The 13,678-nt window shown below is 52.8% G+C and overlaps 1 protein-coding gene across 2 annotated transcripts in view; it reads right to left on the bottom strand.

Annotated features, from left to right (window-relative positions):
• PLXDC1 (plexin domain containing 1) overlaps positions 1-13,678 on the bottom strand; it is a 56,648-nt gene that overhangs the window by 24,636 nt on the left and 18,334 nt on the right. For both annotated transcript variants that reach the window (XM_087826146.1, XM_087826145.1), the window contains 5 exons: positions 7,049-7,192; positions 6,691-6,760; positions 5,934-6,056; positions 5,206-5,324; positions 4,148-4,247 (listed from right to left, as the gene is read on the bottom strand). In XM_087826146.1, the coding sequence (XP_087682272.1) occupies positions 4,148-4,247; positions 5,206-5,324; positions 5,934-6,056; positions 6,691-6,760; positions 7,049-7,192 (556 nt within the window). The remainder of the gene's footprint in view (positions 1-4,147; positions 4,248-5,205; positions 5,325-5,933; positions 6,057-6,690; positions 6,761-7,048; positions 7,193-13,678) is intronic.

Below are 13,678 nucleotides of genomic sequence, written 5' to 3'. Positions count from 1 at the left end.
AACGTGCAGAATTCCCTCCGCCCTCAGGATGGGGAATGAAACAGTCTCTGGCCAAGGTTCAGTTGTGGGGTGATTATTGAATGGTGTGGAATCACACTCTACTCCTCACAGGGTTGCAGGCGGGGAGGAGCCAAGCTTGGCTGCGAGGATGGTGATGCCAGCCATCCAGTAGGACTAGGTGGGCTTGGACGATGGGAATATCCATGGTGACAGTTGGGTCTCCAACCACAGTACCCTCCCTCAGCTTCTGTCTTGCTTCAGCCCTGGTTGTTTGGGATTTACTATTATTTGCAGCTCGACCTAATCCAAACTAATTCCCTGCTTCCTGGGTTGCATATCAGACCCAGAGGAACCTGACCGCTTAGCCACATAAAAGCCATCATTCCCCAAAGCAGAGATCATGGCCCATTTTAAAACCTGGGGAAGGCCATGGAGACTGTCCCAGAAAAATGCACGCCTGTGAAATGCACACCAGCAAGTGTAGGCCTGGATACGCAAGCTAAAAACCTTGACAAAAAGGATGCAATTGCCAAAGCACTCATCCCCAAACTCAAGTGGTGCCAGGCCCTGCTCTCGCTTGGGGTCAGCAGAGAGCACAGGACAGGGTCTCTGCTACACCCATCCGCTTCAGTGGCACTCGCTCCTGTGTTACTCATTGTTTGAGCGCCTGCCTGCTGCAGGCACTGGGCCACAGTGAGCCCCCTGGGGAGCTCACAGCTAACTGGGGAGAAGATGGAGGAGCAGGGCAATGTGATGGGTTTAATATTAAAGCTATTGACAAAGTGCTAGGGGATGGAAAACGAAACCATGGATTCTGCTGCACGGAGGAGGTGACATCTGAGCTTTGCCAACTGATAAAAGGGGGATAGTTTACACAAGGAACTGTGTCACAGAAATTTGGATTGCCCTTGGCATGTTTGGGGAACACAGGGCATACACACCAATGCTGCCTGGAGAGAGTGGTGGGTGGCAGGAGGATTCCGAGATTAGCCTATAACGTCAGGCTGTGCGCAGCTGCACAGGGCTTTGAATGCCACTCTAAGGATTTTGACTTGATGCTTCAGGCAACAAGGAGCCAGAGAATGACATGATCAGATCTGTCCGGCAGTGACAAGAAGGACTGGGGGACAGAGAGAAGGGAGACTGGAGTCTGGGAGCCGCTGGGCAGTGACTGAGGTTCAGACGCAGGCTTTGACTTGGCCGGTGGACACAATACCTCAGCAAACAGCCCTCAGAGTCACCAAAGCCAGCAGTTCCCACGACAGAGCCCTGCTCCCATCTTCTCCCAGTCTCCCGGAGCAGGCGCAGCTGCCCTCCTGTTTTTTCAGGTGCACTGTGCTTCCTCCCACCACCCTTTCCTCCGCCTCCCTACATCTCCCTAGTTTGCCCTAAAACAGCCTTTCATTCCAGAATCACAGAGGAGCCTCAGATGCAGACACTCCCGGGGGATCTGACTTCCTCTCATTCACCCTCATTCAACAGCTGGACCCAACGCACATTTCCTGAGACGCTGCCATGCGCGGCCCTCTGAGGAAGACGCGGGCGGAACAGACCAGGCCCTGCCCCCGGGCTCGGGGATGCGTGGGGAGGCAGGAGTGCGCGTCACTGTCCTTCCTGCAGAGCAGCCTGGCGGGTGCACTTAAGGCTGTGGGCGTCTGGGGAACTGAGGAGGAAAAGATCCATCCCTCTGGGTGGAAGAGACGTGGGTCGGACTTTAAAAAAGTCTTGATGGGGGACCCTGGGGGTTAAAACCCAGAAGATCAGGTTTTCACTTCTCCCTTTCCTAGCTGTGTGTCCATAAGCAAGTCACTCCACTTCTCTGAACTTCTGTGTCCTCATTTAGAAAGGGACAAACATACAGGAGTCCTCCCTTATCTGCAGAGGATATGTTCCAGGCCCCCCAGTGGATGCCTGAAACTGAAGATGGCACCAAACTCTATATATACTGTTTTTCCTGTACATACATGCCCGTGATAAAATTTCATTTAGAAATTAAGCACAGCAAGAGATTAACAATAACTAATAATAACATAGAACAATTCTAATAACATACGGTACTGAAAGTTATGTGAATGTGGTCTCTCTCTCAGAACATCCTCTTGTACTGTACTCACCCTTCCTGCGATGAAGCGAGAGACACCGCCTACGTGATGTGAGGGGGAGGTGAACGACGCGGGCACTGTGATATAGCGTTAGGCTACACTCACCTTTTTTAAATAGTAAATTTATTGGGGTGACATTGGTTAATAGGATCATATAGGCTTCAGGTGTAGATTTCTATGTTACAAAATCTGTATACTGCGCTGTGTGCCCCCCACCCAAAGTCCGATCATCTCCCATCACCATATATTAGGCCCCCTTCACGCCCCCCACCTACCACTCACCTTCTGATGAGACGGCTACTAAGCGGCTAACGGGCTGGGAGTGTGCGCAGCGTAGACACGCTGGACAAAGGGATGATTTATGTTCCCCGGCGGAATGGAGCAGGATGCAGCGAGACTTCATCACGCTACTCAGAACCGCGTGCAATTTAAAACTTAGGAGTTATTTCTGGAATTTTCCATTTAATATTTTTGGACTGCGGGTTGACGGCGGGTAACTGAAACCATGAAAAGCAAAACCACGGATAGGGGGGACTACTGTGGTTCACTTACAAGGTTGGGAGGATACTGTAAGCCTGGGGGCGGGATTCCAATCAGAATGGGAAGCGGCCTCTAGAACCTGCAAGGACCCTGCCACTGGGTATGCACGCTCTGTGTGATCCTGTCCTGCATGTGGGCTGGACCTAGTGACTTGCCTCCAGCCAGTGGAATGTGGCAAAGAGTGACAGGATGGCCGTTCTAAGACGAGGTTACAAAAAGACTGGCTTCCGTCTTACTCACCCTCCACCGCTGTCGTCCTTGCCTGCTCTGATGGAAGCCAGCCGCCAGGCTGGGAGCTGGCCTATGGGAGGTCCGAATGGCAGGAACTGAGTGGGGAACTGAATTCTGCCAACAACGTCATGAGAGCTCTTGGAAGTGTATCTCTCCCCCAACAATTGTCCAGATGACTGTAACCCTGGCAAACACCTTGAGAGCAGCCTGTGAAAGACCCTGAACCAGAGGACCTGGCTAAGCTGTGCTTCGCTTCCTGATCCACAGAAACTCTGAGATAATGTGTCTGTTGTTTTAAGCCACTAAGTTTCTGGGTAATTTGTTATGCAGCAGTAGCTAACAAATACAATCAGGGTGATACTGAGATTATTTAGCAACCAGCTCAGTACCGGCGTTAACCAGTTAGCGCAGATGCTGACGGCAGCACCGGAGCAGGTCTTGAGCATGACCTGCTAGAGCATGGGGGAGTGCAGGAAGGGGTCTGGGGAAGGGCAGGTAAAGTGGTGGGAATTTATCTTATGGAAATACTCACACAGGAGCATAAAAGTACTACTTGCAAGAATATTCCCTGCAGCATTATTTGCTATAGCAAAAGATTGGGAACAACTGAAAAAGTCTATACCCAGGGGGCTGGTTAAATTAAGGACATCCATGCCATGGGCAATCACACAGCCAATAAAAAGAATGAGATATGTGCTGATATGGAATGATGGGCAGGATATACTTTGTTCAGGAGAACAGTGGCATCACATACCAAGATTTGTGTTAAATATATGTACATATACTTATCTGAAGGCTTGTAGTTCTAGAAATAACCTGGTAGTCCTGGCTGCCTCAGAAAGAGGAGCAGGGGAGTAGGGTCAGGGATGGGAAAGAAACCTAACTTTTCTGTCCCCTGGAGCCCCTTGTGATGCCCCTTCCATCACCTGTGGTGGGAGGGAATTATGGCTGTGTTCTGGGGGGGACTCATAAACCCTAATTTGGCATCTGGAGATTTTCTAAATTGGGAGGGGTTGCTGAGTGGAAGGGCCATGGCTCCCCTGCCCCTCAACAGCCAGAGCAGTGCCTCCCATTAGAGATTTTATAGGGGGAAAAAGGTTTTGCTTTAATGAAGAAAAGTTGGACCTCGCTAAGCCCCCTTTCTTTCCTCAGTTCCCACTCAACTCTCCACTGCCCATCCACTCCCCAACACCACTATCACCACCTCCTTAGCCTGGGTCAGTCTGAATTTAGTCAACCCAGTCCAGGTCTCTGCTGGGCTCCTGGGGACTCACCTGGTACATCTGGGGATGTATTGAGAGTCATGAAGGCGTCTGACAGGCCGGCTTTGACAGGGTGCTGAGAGGAGCTGATTTCCAGGACAGACATAGGGATCTGCAGCAAGGGAGAAGAGGCTCCATCTACCCCCACCCCAATCACTCCTGGGCCAGCTTAGGCTTCCCCTCTGAGGTCCAGACCCACCTACCTGCTTGGTGCCACCTCTTGGAGGGTGTGAAAACATCTCACACCCAAGGTGCCCCATTCAAATTTCAAGTCTTCCCCACACCACCTCCAAGCACACTTCCTTGTTTTACGCACTATTTTTGTGAAGAGACCTAAGAGTCACCCCAGCCCCTCCCTTTCTTCACTTCCCCCACCTCCTCCATTGAATATATCTCTAAATCCTGTTAATTAACCAGCTGACTCTCAAATCTGTCCAATTCTCTCCTTCGTCCCCCAGTAGACTCTAAGTTGGCAACACCCCTTTCCTAACTCATCTCCCAGCTTTCCCTCTGAGCCCCCAACAATCTGTTCTCCACTCTGAAGTCAGAGTGACCTTAGTCAAAGGCAAATCTGGTGTTTCCCCGCCCTGTTTTGCCCCTCACTCTCTCCCTGCCAGCCATGCTGCCTTCTTTCAGTGCTCTGTACCAGCCACGATCTATCCTGTCACAGGACCTTTGCACATGCTCTTCTTTCTCCTGGAACACACTTCCCTCTCCTCTTTGCTTCTTTAACTCCTATGCATCCTGCAGATTTTATCTCTTTTCCTTAGGGAAGCCTCTCCTGACCCCTGCTGAGGTAAAGAGCCCCATGACAGTCTCTTGGCACCAGGCACCTCTACTTAGGAGCACTTGTTACAGTGACACTTCTACATTTGTCTCTGCAATTACTGTCTATTGTCTCAACAGGACTTAAACTCTACAAGGGCAGGGCCCACAGCCATCTTATTAACTGTTGTATCCCCAGCACCAAGCCCTATGCCAGGGACATTTCAGGTTCTCTACAAATATTCACTAAATAGAAAAAAAAGTCTCCACAGGACCCAGCCGTCTCCGAAGGTGGGCTCACTCACCTCTTTGTAGCCGAATACAATGCGGCCATCACGATGCAGAGCTGCCTGGAAGGTGAAGCTGCCCCTGTCCTCCCGGCCTTGGAGGTAGACATGGTCCCACTGAACAACAAAGACCGTCCCTGTGGAGAAGAGCAGAGACCTGGCTGGAGGGGAGGTAGTTCAGGGGGCAGGGCATTGCAGGAACAGTGGCCAAAGTGGACTGGCCACGGGTCAGGTCCCTTAGGGACGATGGAGGCAGTTTGCAAATTTGACTGAAGGCAGGAGCTGGGCAACCCACAAACAGCCTGGCTTTCGAGCTGGAGAGGACCCTGCTTCAGCCCCAGACACCATGTGCGATCACCTCTTGCCCCAAGCATGCCCCTTCCTTCTCGCCTGTCCTGACCCTCGAGTTGAGGAAAAGTAGGAAAACTGCCTGTTCTCCTGGGACGGGAGGGTGGGTGTTCAAGGGACAGCCTGGTGAGAGTAAAAACCAATAAAGGGCCCTAGGATTTATTTCACCTCTACTAAGGGCCAAGCACTTTCATTTTGGTGTCCATCAGACCCTGCTGGGTAGCAGGCATTTTGTCGCCACCTTACAGGTGAGGAAACAATACAGAAAGGTGGGGTGGCTACCTTGCTGTGTGACTGTGGCAAGTCCCTCGCCCTCTCTGGGTCTTGTGTTCTTCTAAAGGGGCTGGGCCAGGGGAGCCCTGGTGCTAGGTGATTTAAACTCTGAGATCTTGTCTCACCATTGTCAAAGTAAGCAACTGTGGAATTGTCGGAGTAGCCGGGGTTGAAGTTGGCCATCAGAGGGGCCACGTACTGAGTAGCTGTGAGCATCCGATGGGTCACATCACCAGTGAAGATGAAGCCTGGAATGGGGAGAAGTTCAGAAGAATCACCAGAGATGGCCCAGAGGGGCTGTTTCCTCATGTTCCCCCCTCCCCACGCCAAGGGCAGGAAGGAGCAGTGCAGATATAGTTAGAAGCAAGTCTTGAACCTCTGTCCTCTATGCCCAACTGGTGGGCTCAGGATCAGGCATGTGTGGAGCAAAAGGGTCCCAGGCCAGGAAGTTTCTCCCTACCCCTCTGGGTGGGCACAAATTCCCACCTCCCTTTCCCTGGGGATGTACACAGGAATCAAAGATGGACTTCTGATGTCAACAGGGAGCTCTCAATGCAATCTCCCTTTCCCTCCAAATCACAGACTCAGAAACACAGGGATCATGGATGCCACAGGGACTGCACACACTGGCCTGAGCTGGCCCGGAGGGAAACACACACACACACACACACACACACACGAGCAAGTCAGCTGATGTAAGGGAGATATTCAGGCACAATCACTGACTCCCTCCTGAGAGTGGGCTCCCAAGAGAGAGCCAAACATGGGTCCCTCCCCGGTCCATCTATACAACCCTACCTCCAGTGAACATCCCCAGGTAGGTTCCCCAAGTTCTGGCTGAGAGCTCCAAATCCTCCCCCAGCCTTACTGACACAGCCTTACCTCCAGTTGCTATGGTGATCTGCCGCAGAGGATGCCCGTAGAAAGGGAAATCAAAGGACAAGACCACTCTCTGCAGGGGATGGGAGAGAGTCAGCATGGGCCAACCTGCAGGCCAAGGGGCTGGGCATCTACACTGCTCCATGCTTGTCTGAACAGGGTAGGGGGCAGGCATGTCCAGGGCAGGCTGCCAGGACCACAGGTGGGAACCCCAACTCTGGCCAAGCCACCCAGCGTCCCATGGAAGGCACCTCCCAAGATCACAGATCTTAGGCCACAGCCATGCGCACTGACCAGGCGGGGTGGGTTGGGCTCCAGCCTCCCAGCCCAGGGCAGCGCTGCCAGGAACCGGGGCACTCACCGAAGCCTGCCGGTGGGTGTTGGAAAGGATTCTGTGGACCTTCACTTGGCTCCGGTTGGCCTCGGACACATCCACCCACAGCTCCCGGCTGCGGGGCTCGCTGGGGCCATACAGACGGGACACATAGTAGTTGTGGTTGTCCTCCTGCCACCATCCAAGACAGAGGCCACAGAAGGCATGAGGTGTCAGGCATGCCAGGAACCACCCTCTGCACCTCCCGCACCCAGACTTCTGGATACAAAAAATCATGGCCCCCAGGAAGCTGGACATGTGGCCCAGATGGCTGGTTTAGGTCTGGTAGCCCCTGGGCTCCCCTTGGCCCCAAACAGCTCAGTACCTGGCCCCTAGCCATGCCCATACGGCTCTGGCTCCAGCCAAATCCCACCTGCTGTACCCATGCTCAGCCCTGCCATTCCCAGAGAGGCCAGGAGGCTTTTCCTATGGTCCCCGAGTCCCCGTGAAGCACAAGGCAGAGCCCGGCTTGCAGCACCCCAGAGAAAGAGGGCAGCCCCAAACAGCCCTTGTCTCTAGGGAGCTCCCAGACTGAGGGGGAGAGCACCCCTGCTCTGGGGAGTACCCTTTTAAGGGAGAAGAAAAAACTAGATTTTAGAAGCTACCAGTCTAAAGATGGAGGCATACCCTTGATCTTGGAGAGTTGCTAGACTGATGGAGGAGGTGGGACTTATGCAAACAGAACACACAGACACAGGCCCTCCAGCAGAGGGATGACACAGGGCCCACACTACAGTCACTAGAGGGCAAGGATTTGAAGATGTATTTCTAACTCTACTGTGTGCCCAGAACCCAGCAGGCTGGGCGTTACTTCTGCAAGGCCTCTCCTGCACAGGGCACTTAGTGCCAGGGGTGAAAAGAGGCTGGGAAACAGTTGGCAGAAAAGATGGAAGAGCCAGGAGAGGGGCGATGTCACAGCATTTCAGTGGATGAAGGGGGGGGGCAGCCATAGGAGAAACGGAGGCAGAGCGGGCAGGTTCACTTGGCAGCTGCCGAGGAGATGGGGGCTGCTGACCCGTGAGAAGCCCTGGACATTGTGGGTCATCAATCAGGCTGTCCAGCGGCAGTGGCTGCAGACACAGCAAAGCAAACCACGTCCTCTCTGCCAGCCTGCCAGCTGCCCAGCCAGCCCTTGCCCTGGGCCCAGCATGAGCAGGGACAGGATGCCTGCTCTCCCCACCTGCCAGGAGGAAGACTGCTCTTCTGACAAGTGACACACTGAGAATCTGGGGTCGGGGCAGAGCTGGGGGAGATGAGCAGAAGAAACATGTAGACAGGTGGGCTGGGGGGTGGGAGGGGCTAGATTTCACACTGCCATTGCCTGGTTTCATGTCCATCAAATAAATCTAAAACACATTTGAAACCACATCACTGTTCACAAGCCATCTGGGGCTCCCACTGCCCTCGTGACAAAACCCAAACCTCAGCCTGGCATGCAGGTCCCATCAAGAGCCAGCTCCACTTTCTCTCCAGCTTCACTTCTCTCTCCTTCTCCCCTTCTCCTGCGCATTCCTGTGCCCCCACCCACCAGACCAGACTCCTCTGACAGTCTCAGACCACTGGTGGTCACTCATGCCTTCACACATGCTGATCCTCCTGCCCAGAACGACCTTCCTGACCTTCCTCCCCTAGCCTGTTCCTACTCCTTCAATGCTCAGCTTAAACCTCACCTTACTGACCTTCTCCCCCTACTTGCCCAGGGAGGACCTCCATCCCCTACAAATGGCCCCCACCACCCATGGGAGCCCTCAAGAGATGTGTGTACCATTTGTGAGAGTCACATGAACCCACCTTTACTCGATTTCTGGTTTTACTCATGAAACCACCTGAGGGGGCCACCCTGATGCCACCACCCCTGGGGTGAGGGCAAGGGTCCATGCCAAGGGTGTTGCCTGTCATTGCTGCCAGTCACCCACCCTGGGGTCCCAGAAGGTGCCCAGAGGAGGAAGCACTGCTCCCCAGTCTGCCTGCAGGCACTGAAGCAGCCGTGCTTGTGCCCAGAGCTCACAGCCCCTTCCACTTCTGCCTCTCACCCAACTCCCCAGGGGATCAGATGTTGTGTCTTTTCCTCCTAGGCCTCCAGCTCTTCCATCGCCACCCATCTCTGCTAGGAATCCTCACCTTGATCAAACAAACAAAAAAACCAACCCCCTCCACCACCACCACAAATCACCTGCCAAGAAACAGCTCCATGCACACCACCTCATGCAAAGAGAAATGTACAAAGGTGGCCCCAGCCTGTGTTCTGGAACTCACAGGGTGAGTGGTTTTTATTCCACTGCAAAGCCCAAAACAGGGGGCTCTGAACAACACTGTGCATCTGACCCCAATTCAGCTGCGACCACCTGCCAGAGTCACTGCTATAGCTCACCTCTTCCCCTGGTGCCCGGGTTCAAATATAAAAGTAGTTTATTAAAGGGCATCGGTTAGCCTAAAATTTTGCCTGAAGAATGAAAAACAAGTTAGATGCTATTCAGGCTGTTATTTAAATTTCAGCTATCCCTTTCCCCCCACCACACCTGCCCAACTCTGATCCCCTGACAAGCAGGGACAGGTGAGGTCACCTCTGCACCCAGGTCTGGAGGTTCTTGCATCATCTGAGCTAGATAAGTGTTTGCTGAGGTGAGTGAGGCAGGAGCCCAGACCTTTCCTTTTGCTGTTTTATAAGAGGAGGGATCGGTGCCTGGCATTGGGTCGAAGTTTTGGAAATAAACTTGTCTTTCTAATTCCTGGGCTGTCTTTTTATGACCTGTGGGTGAGGGGAAATGAGTGGCTCAACAGAGCAAAGCAGCATCTAGGTAGCACTCCTTTTGTGTGCTGTTGTAGAATGAATTGTGTTTCCCAAAGACGTATGTTCCAGCCCTACCCCCCCTACCTATGAATGTGACCTTATTTGGAAATAGAGTCTTAGCAGGCACTAATTCCAATAATGGATGTCTTTATAAAAGGAAGGAGGGGGAGATTTGTTTACAGAGTCACAGAGGTGACACAGGGAAGAAAGCCATGTGACAACAGAGGCAGAGATTGGAGCGATGCAGCTTACAAGCCAAGGAACACCAAGCGTTGCCAGGAGCCACCAGAAGCTGGAAGAGGCGAGGAAGAACTCTTCCCTAGGGCCTTCAGAGGGATCATGGCCTCGCTGATGACTTAATTTGACTTCTGGTCTCCAAAACTGTGAGAAAACACATTTCTGCTCTTTTAAGCCACCCAGTTCACAGCAATTTGGAAACTAATACACTTGCCCACAGCTGGGCTGCTGTGGCTCAGGTGGGATAGCCCCGAGTTGCCTCCCCCTTCGGTGTTACCACCCTGCTTAGAACACTCTGTGGCTTCCCAGCTGCTCTCCAAACGAAGGCCACACTCCTTACCGAGACCTACAAGGCCTGTGGGGCAGACCCTGGATATTGCCTACCCAATATCCATTCCCCCTTCCCCTTCTTTATTAACAAAAGATTGACTTTGTAGCAAGCAACAGTGTAGACAACTAAAAACCCTTATTCCCGGGATGTCTTAAGGGTGACATGTGACACAGGCTGGCTAAAGAGGCAAACTGAAGGTTCTAGTGGAGCCTTTTGAAAGAAGTCCAATTTGACTGCTTGCCCCTCTTTTTTTTTTTTTTTTTCAAATCCTCACCAAGGATACGCTTTTTGATTTTTAGAGAGAGGGAAGGCAGAGAGAGAGACATCAATGTGAGAGAGAAAGATGAATCAGTTGCTTTCCTGTAGGTGCCCCAACCAGGGGTTGAACCTGCAACTTAAGTATGTGCCCTGAATGGGAATCAAACCCACAACCTTTCAGTGCACAGGATGATGCTCCAACCAACTGAACCGCCCTGGCCAGGGCTGCTTGTTCCTCTTGCCTTTGCCCTTCTTATTCCTGCCTGGAATGCAGATATGATGAATGGAGCTTCAACAGCCATCTTGTGAGTATGAGGACAAGAGCTGCAATCTAAGGATGGTGGAGTGAAGAGCTGGATGGAACGTGGTTTCCTGATGACATGCTGGAGGGCTGCTGGTTCAGTCTTTGGATTCAGCCCTCTGTTACACACAAACACAGATCCTTCCTGATGCACGATAGTCCGGCCCCGCCTCCTCCTCTCCCCCCCTCTCTGCACTCCAGCGCTGCTGGGCTTCTCTCAGTTTCTGGAATCACCAAGAGCTTATCTGCCTCAGGACCCTGGTCCTTCCTGTGCCTCAAAACTTCTTTCTTATTCCATTCAGAAGCTCACTCCCCCTTGTCTTTCAGGCCTCAGGTCCACGGTTATTTCCTCAGGCACACCTCCCTGAAACCCGTTACACTCTCATCACAGCTCGGGCTTCTCCCTCTCAATGAGTTGCACACTTGTCATCACTTATTTGGCTTTTAGACTTGTTATCTCCTGAGTTGCCCACAGGTAAGGTCAGCCTTTATCTGTGGTGCTTAAGCACAGAGTATGTGCTCAATTGGAGGATCTGTTAATGAATGAATGACCATTCGGAGTTTCACAGCATAGTGTGTTGAAGGCCTGCGCACCCTGACTGCTGCCGCCATGCAGTCTGGTGGCTGGGTGGCATGGTGTCACCAAACAAAGCAAGACAGCAGCTAACAGGGAACAGGTGCTGCTGGATGGTGGAGGAGTCAATGGAATACAGCTGCGCACTAGGACCCTGAGCAGGCCTGTGTTTAAGCTGGCTGTTTGCAGACTGGGAGAAGGGTCCTGTTTCCATCACCTGCTGCCTGGGACTCGCCAGGTGAGAGGTTCACTAAACCTCCACGCGTTGGAAACGAGGGCCCTGGACAGGAGCCATGCTCTGCAGCTGTGAAGCCCAAACATGCTGACACATCTCTTGCTGCCTCACCTAAGAGGCAGAGTGAGGTGTCTGGGGACCTGTCTCACCATCCCATTGCTCCGTCCCCTCTGTTTCCCATAAAGGAAAATGGTCCACTGCCCCAGCCAGCGCTGCTCCACTGAGGAGCCAGGCTGGGTGCTGTTGGGGATCCCTGGGCAGAATTATTTCACTCTTAGAGCTCCTAAGGAGCCCTCCGGTGGCACCTCTTCAGTGATGAAAGGTCTCTGCCCTCACTATAAACCCTTCCCCTGGGACAGCTCGAATGGCCCTAACTAGAACAGTCTCGCTCATGGGGTGATCGGAGGAAGGACTTCCAGGGATACCCCAGACAGCCCTTCACCAGCAGAGAGGGCGAATGTGAGTGGGAAGACTCATTTCTGAGAGAACTTTTCCCTGGCAGCACTGGCCCCCATGGTTTCTTTCCTCTACAAAGTCAATCACTACTGGCTGCTTTTTTTGGTAAGAGAAAGTTTAGTTAGAAAGTCATAGAAGCAGAAGTGAGCCCTAGAAGAAATGGGTTCAGGAAACAAATTAGAAGCGAAAGAAGGGGGCCCTTGGAGCTTAGGAGAGGAAAGTAATGGCAGCACGTGGGGGGGGGGGGCAGGCTGGGGGAGGCGAGAAGGACATGCTCCTGGGAGGCCGAGTACGCTAAGTCCTCTGGCCTATGGGCTTTTAAAGGTGCATCTCAATAGAAGATGCCTCAGCTTTCCAGGTGTGTCCTTTCAGGGTCGTGGTTTCCACTGATTGGCTGGCGCCAGGGAGGGGGTCATGAGTCAGTGCAGCTGGTCCTGATGTCAGCCAGCGGCGTCACGGGTCTGGTTTTGCCGCTTTTCTGGAGCTGGAGCTGAAACACAGCTGGGGCCTAGATGTATTTGATGTGGGTCAGAACCTCATTGTTCTCGGGGCTCAATGCTTAGGGGAGTGGTCGTGCAAAGGGCCCACGCGGGAGTTGCATGAAGCCACTCTTCGGCCCCTTGTTCCCCCTCCAAGGGGCTCTACCACATGACTAGCGACATGCCAGGGGAAGAATTCTCCAACGTGGCGGAGCTTCTGCTCTACCACTGCAGGTCCCTGATCGCACTGCCACTGGCACCAGCTGTTTTGATGGTGGAAGTCCACTCACGGCAGAGATGAATAAATGCCTCCTGATGACCATTCTCCCCTCTTCCCTTTAGCAGCAGAACCTCCCAATTTTAGTCAAGCACATCGCCACCCAGTTAGACTACGTTTCCCGGCCCTCCTTACAGCTGGGTGTGGCTAAATGACAACGTCTGGCCAGTGGAAGGTGAGCAGGATGATTGCCCTCAATAAGAATGGGGGGCCCTCACCTTGCTCAGTAACCATCGCTGGGCTGCAGATGTGATGGGGGAGCTGAAACAGCTACCTTGGACCACAACATGGAAGAAATCTGGGTCCCCAATGCCATGGAGACACTACATCAAACCCTGCTTATGCTCACGCCATTACATGGGAGAGAAAGTTTCTCTCATGTGTGTCTCGTCGGTTGGGCATTTGTTACGATAGCTGGATTTGTATCCTAATTAATACAGGGTCCTGATGGGCCTCCTCAGGCCAGTCAACCTGAGGGTTTCTTCCTTGTAATCCATATAGATATGTCTCTTAAAAATGACTTAGAGGCCTTGCTTGGCAGTAACCTTGCCTGAGGAATTCACCCAATTCACAGCCTGTCATTTGACCTGCTGTCTGTGGGGGCGTCCCATCACCCCAGAGGGCAGCCCTCTGGGCTGGAGCTATGATGGGGTGGCCTGACGTTGCAGAGGGCCCAGGA

This window comes from Miniopterus natalensis, chromosome 17, assembly GCF_054644295.1.
Source record: "Miniopterus natalensis isolate mMinNat1 chromosome 17, mMinNat1.hap1, whole genome shotgun sequence".
Classification (NCBI taxonomy): Eukaryota; Metazoa; Chordata; class Mammalia; order Chiroptera; family Miniopteridae; genus Miniopterus; species Miniopterus natalensis.
Note: the sequence above shows the minus strand (reverse complement) of the source record. Positions and strands in the feature narration are given on the sequence as shown.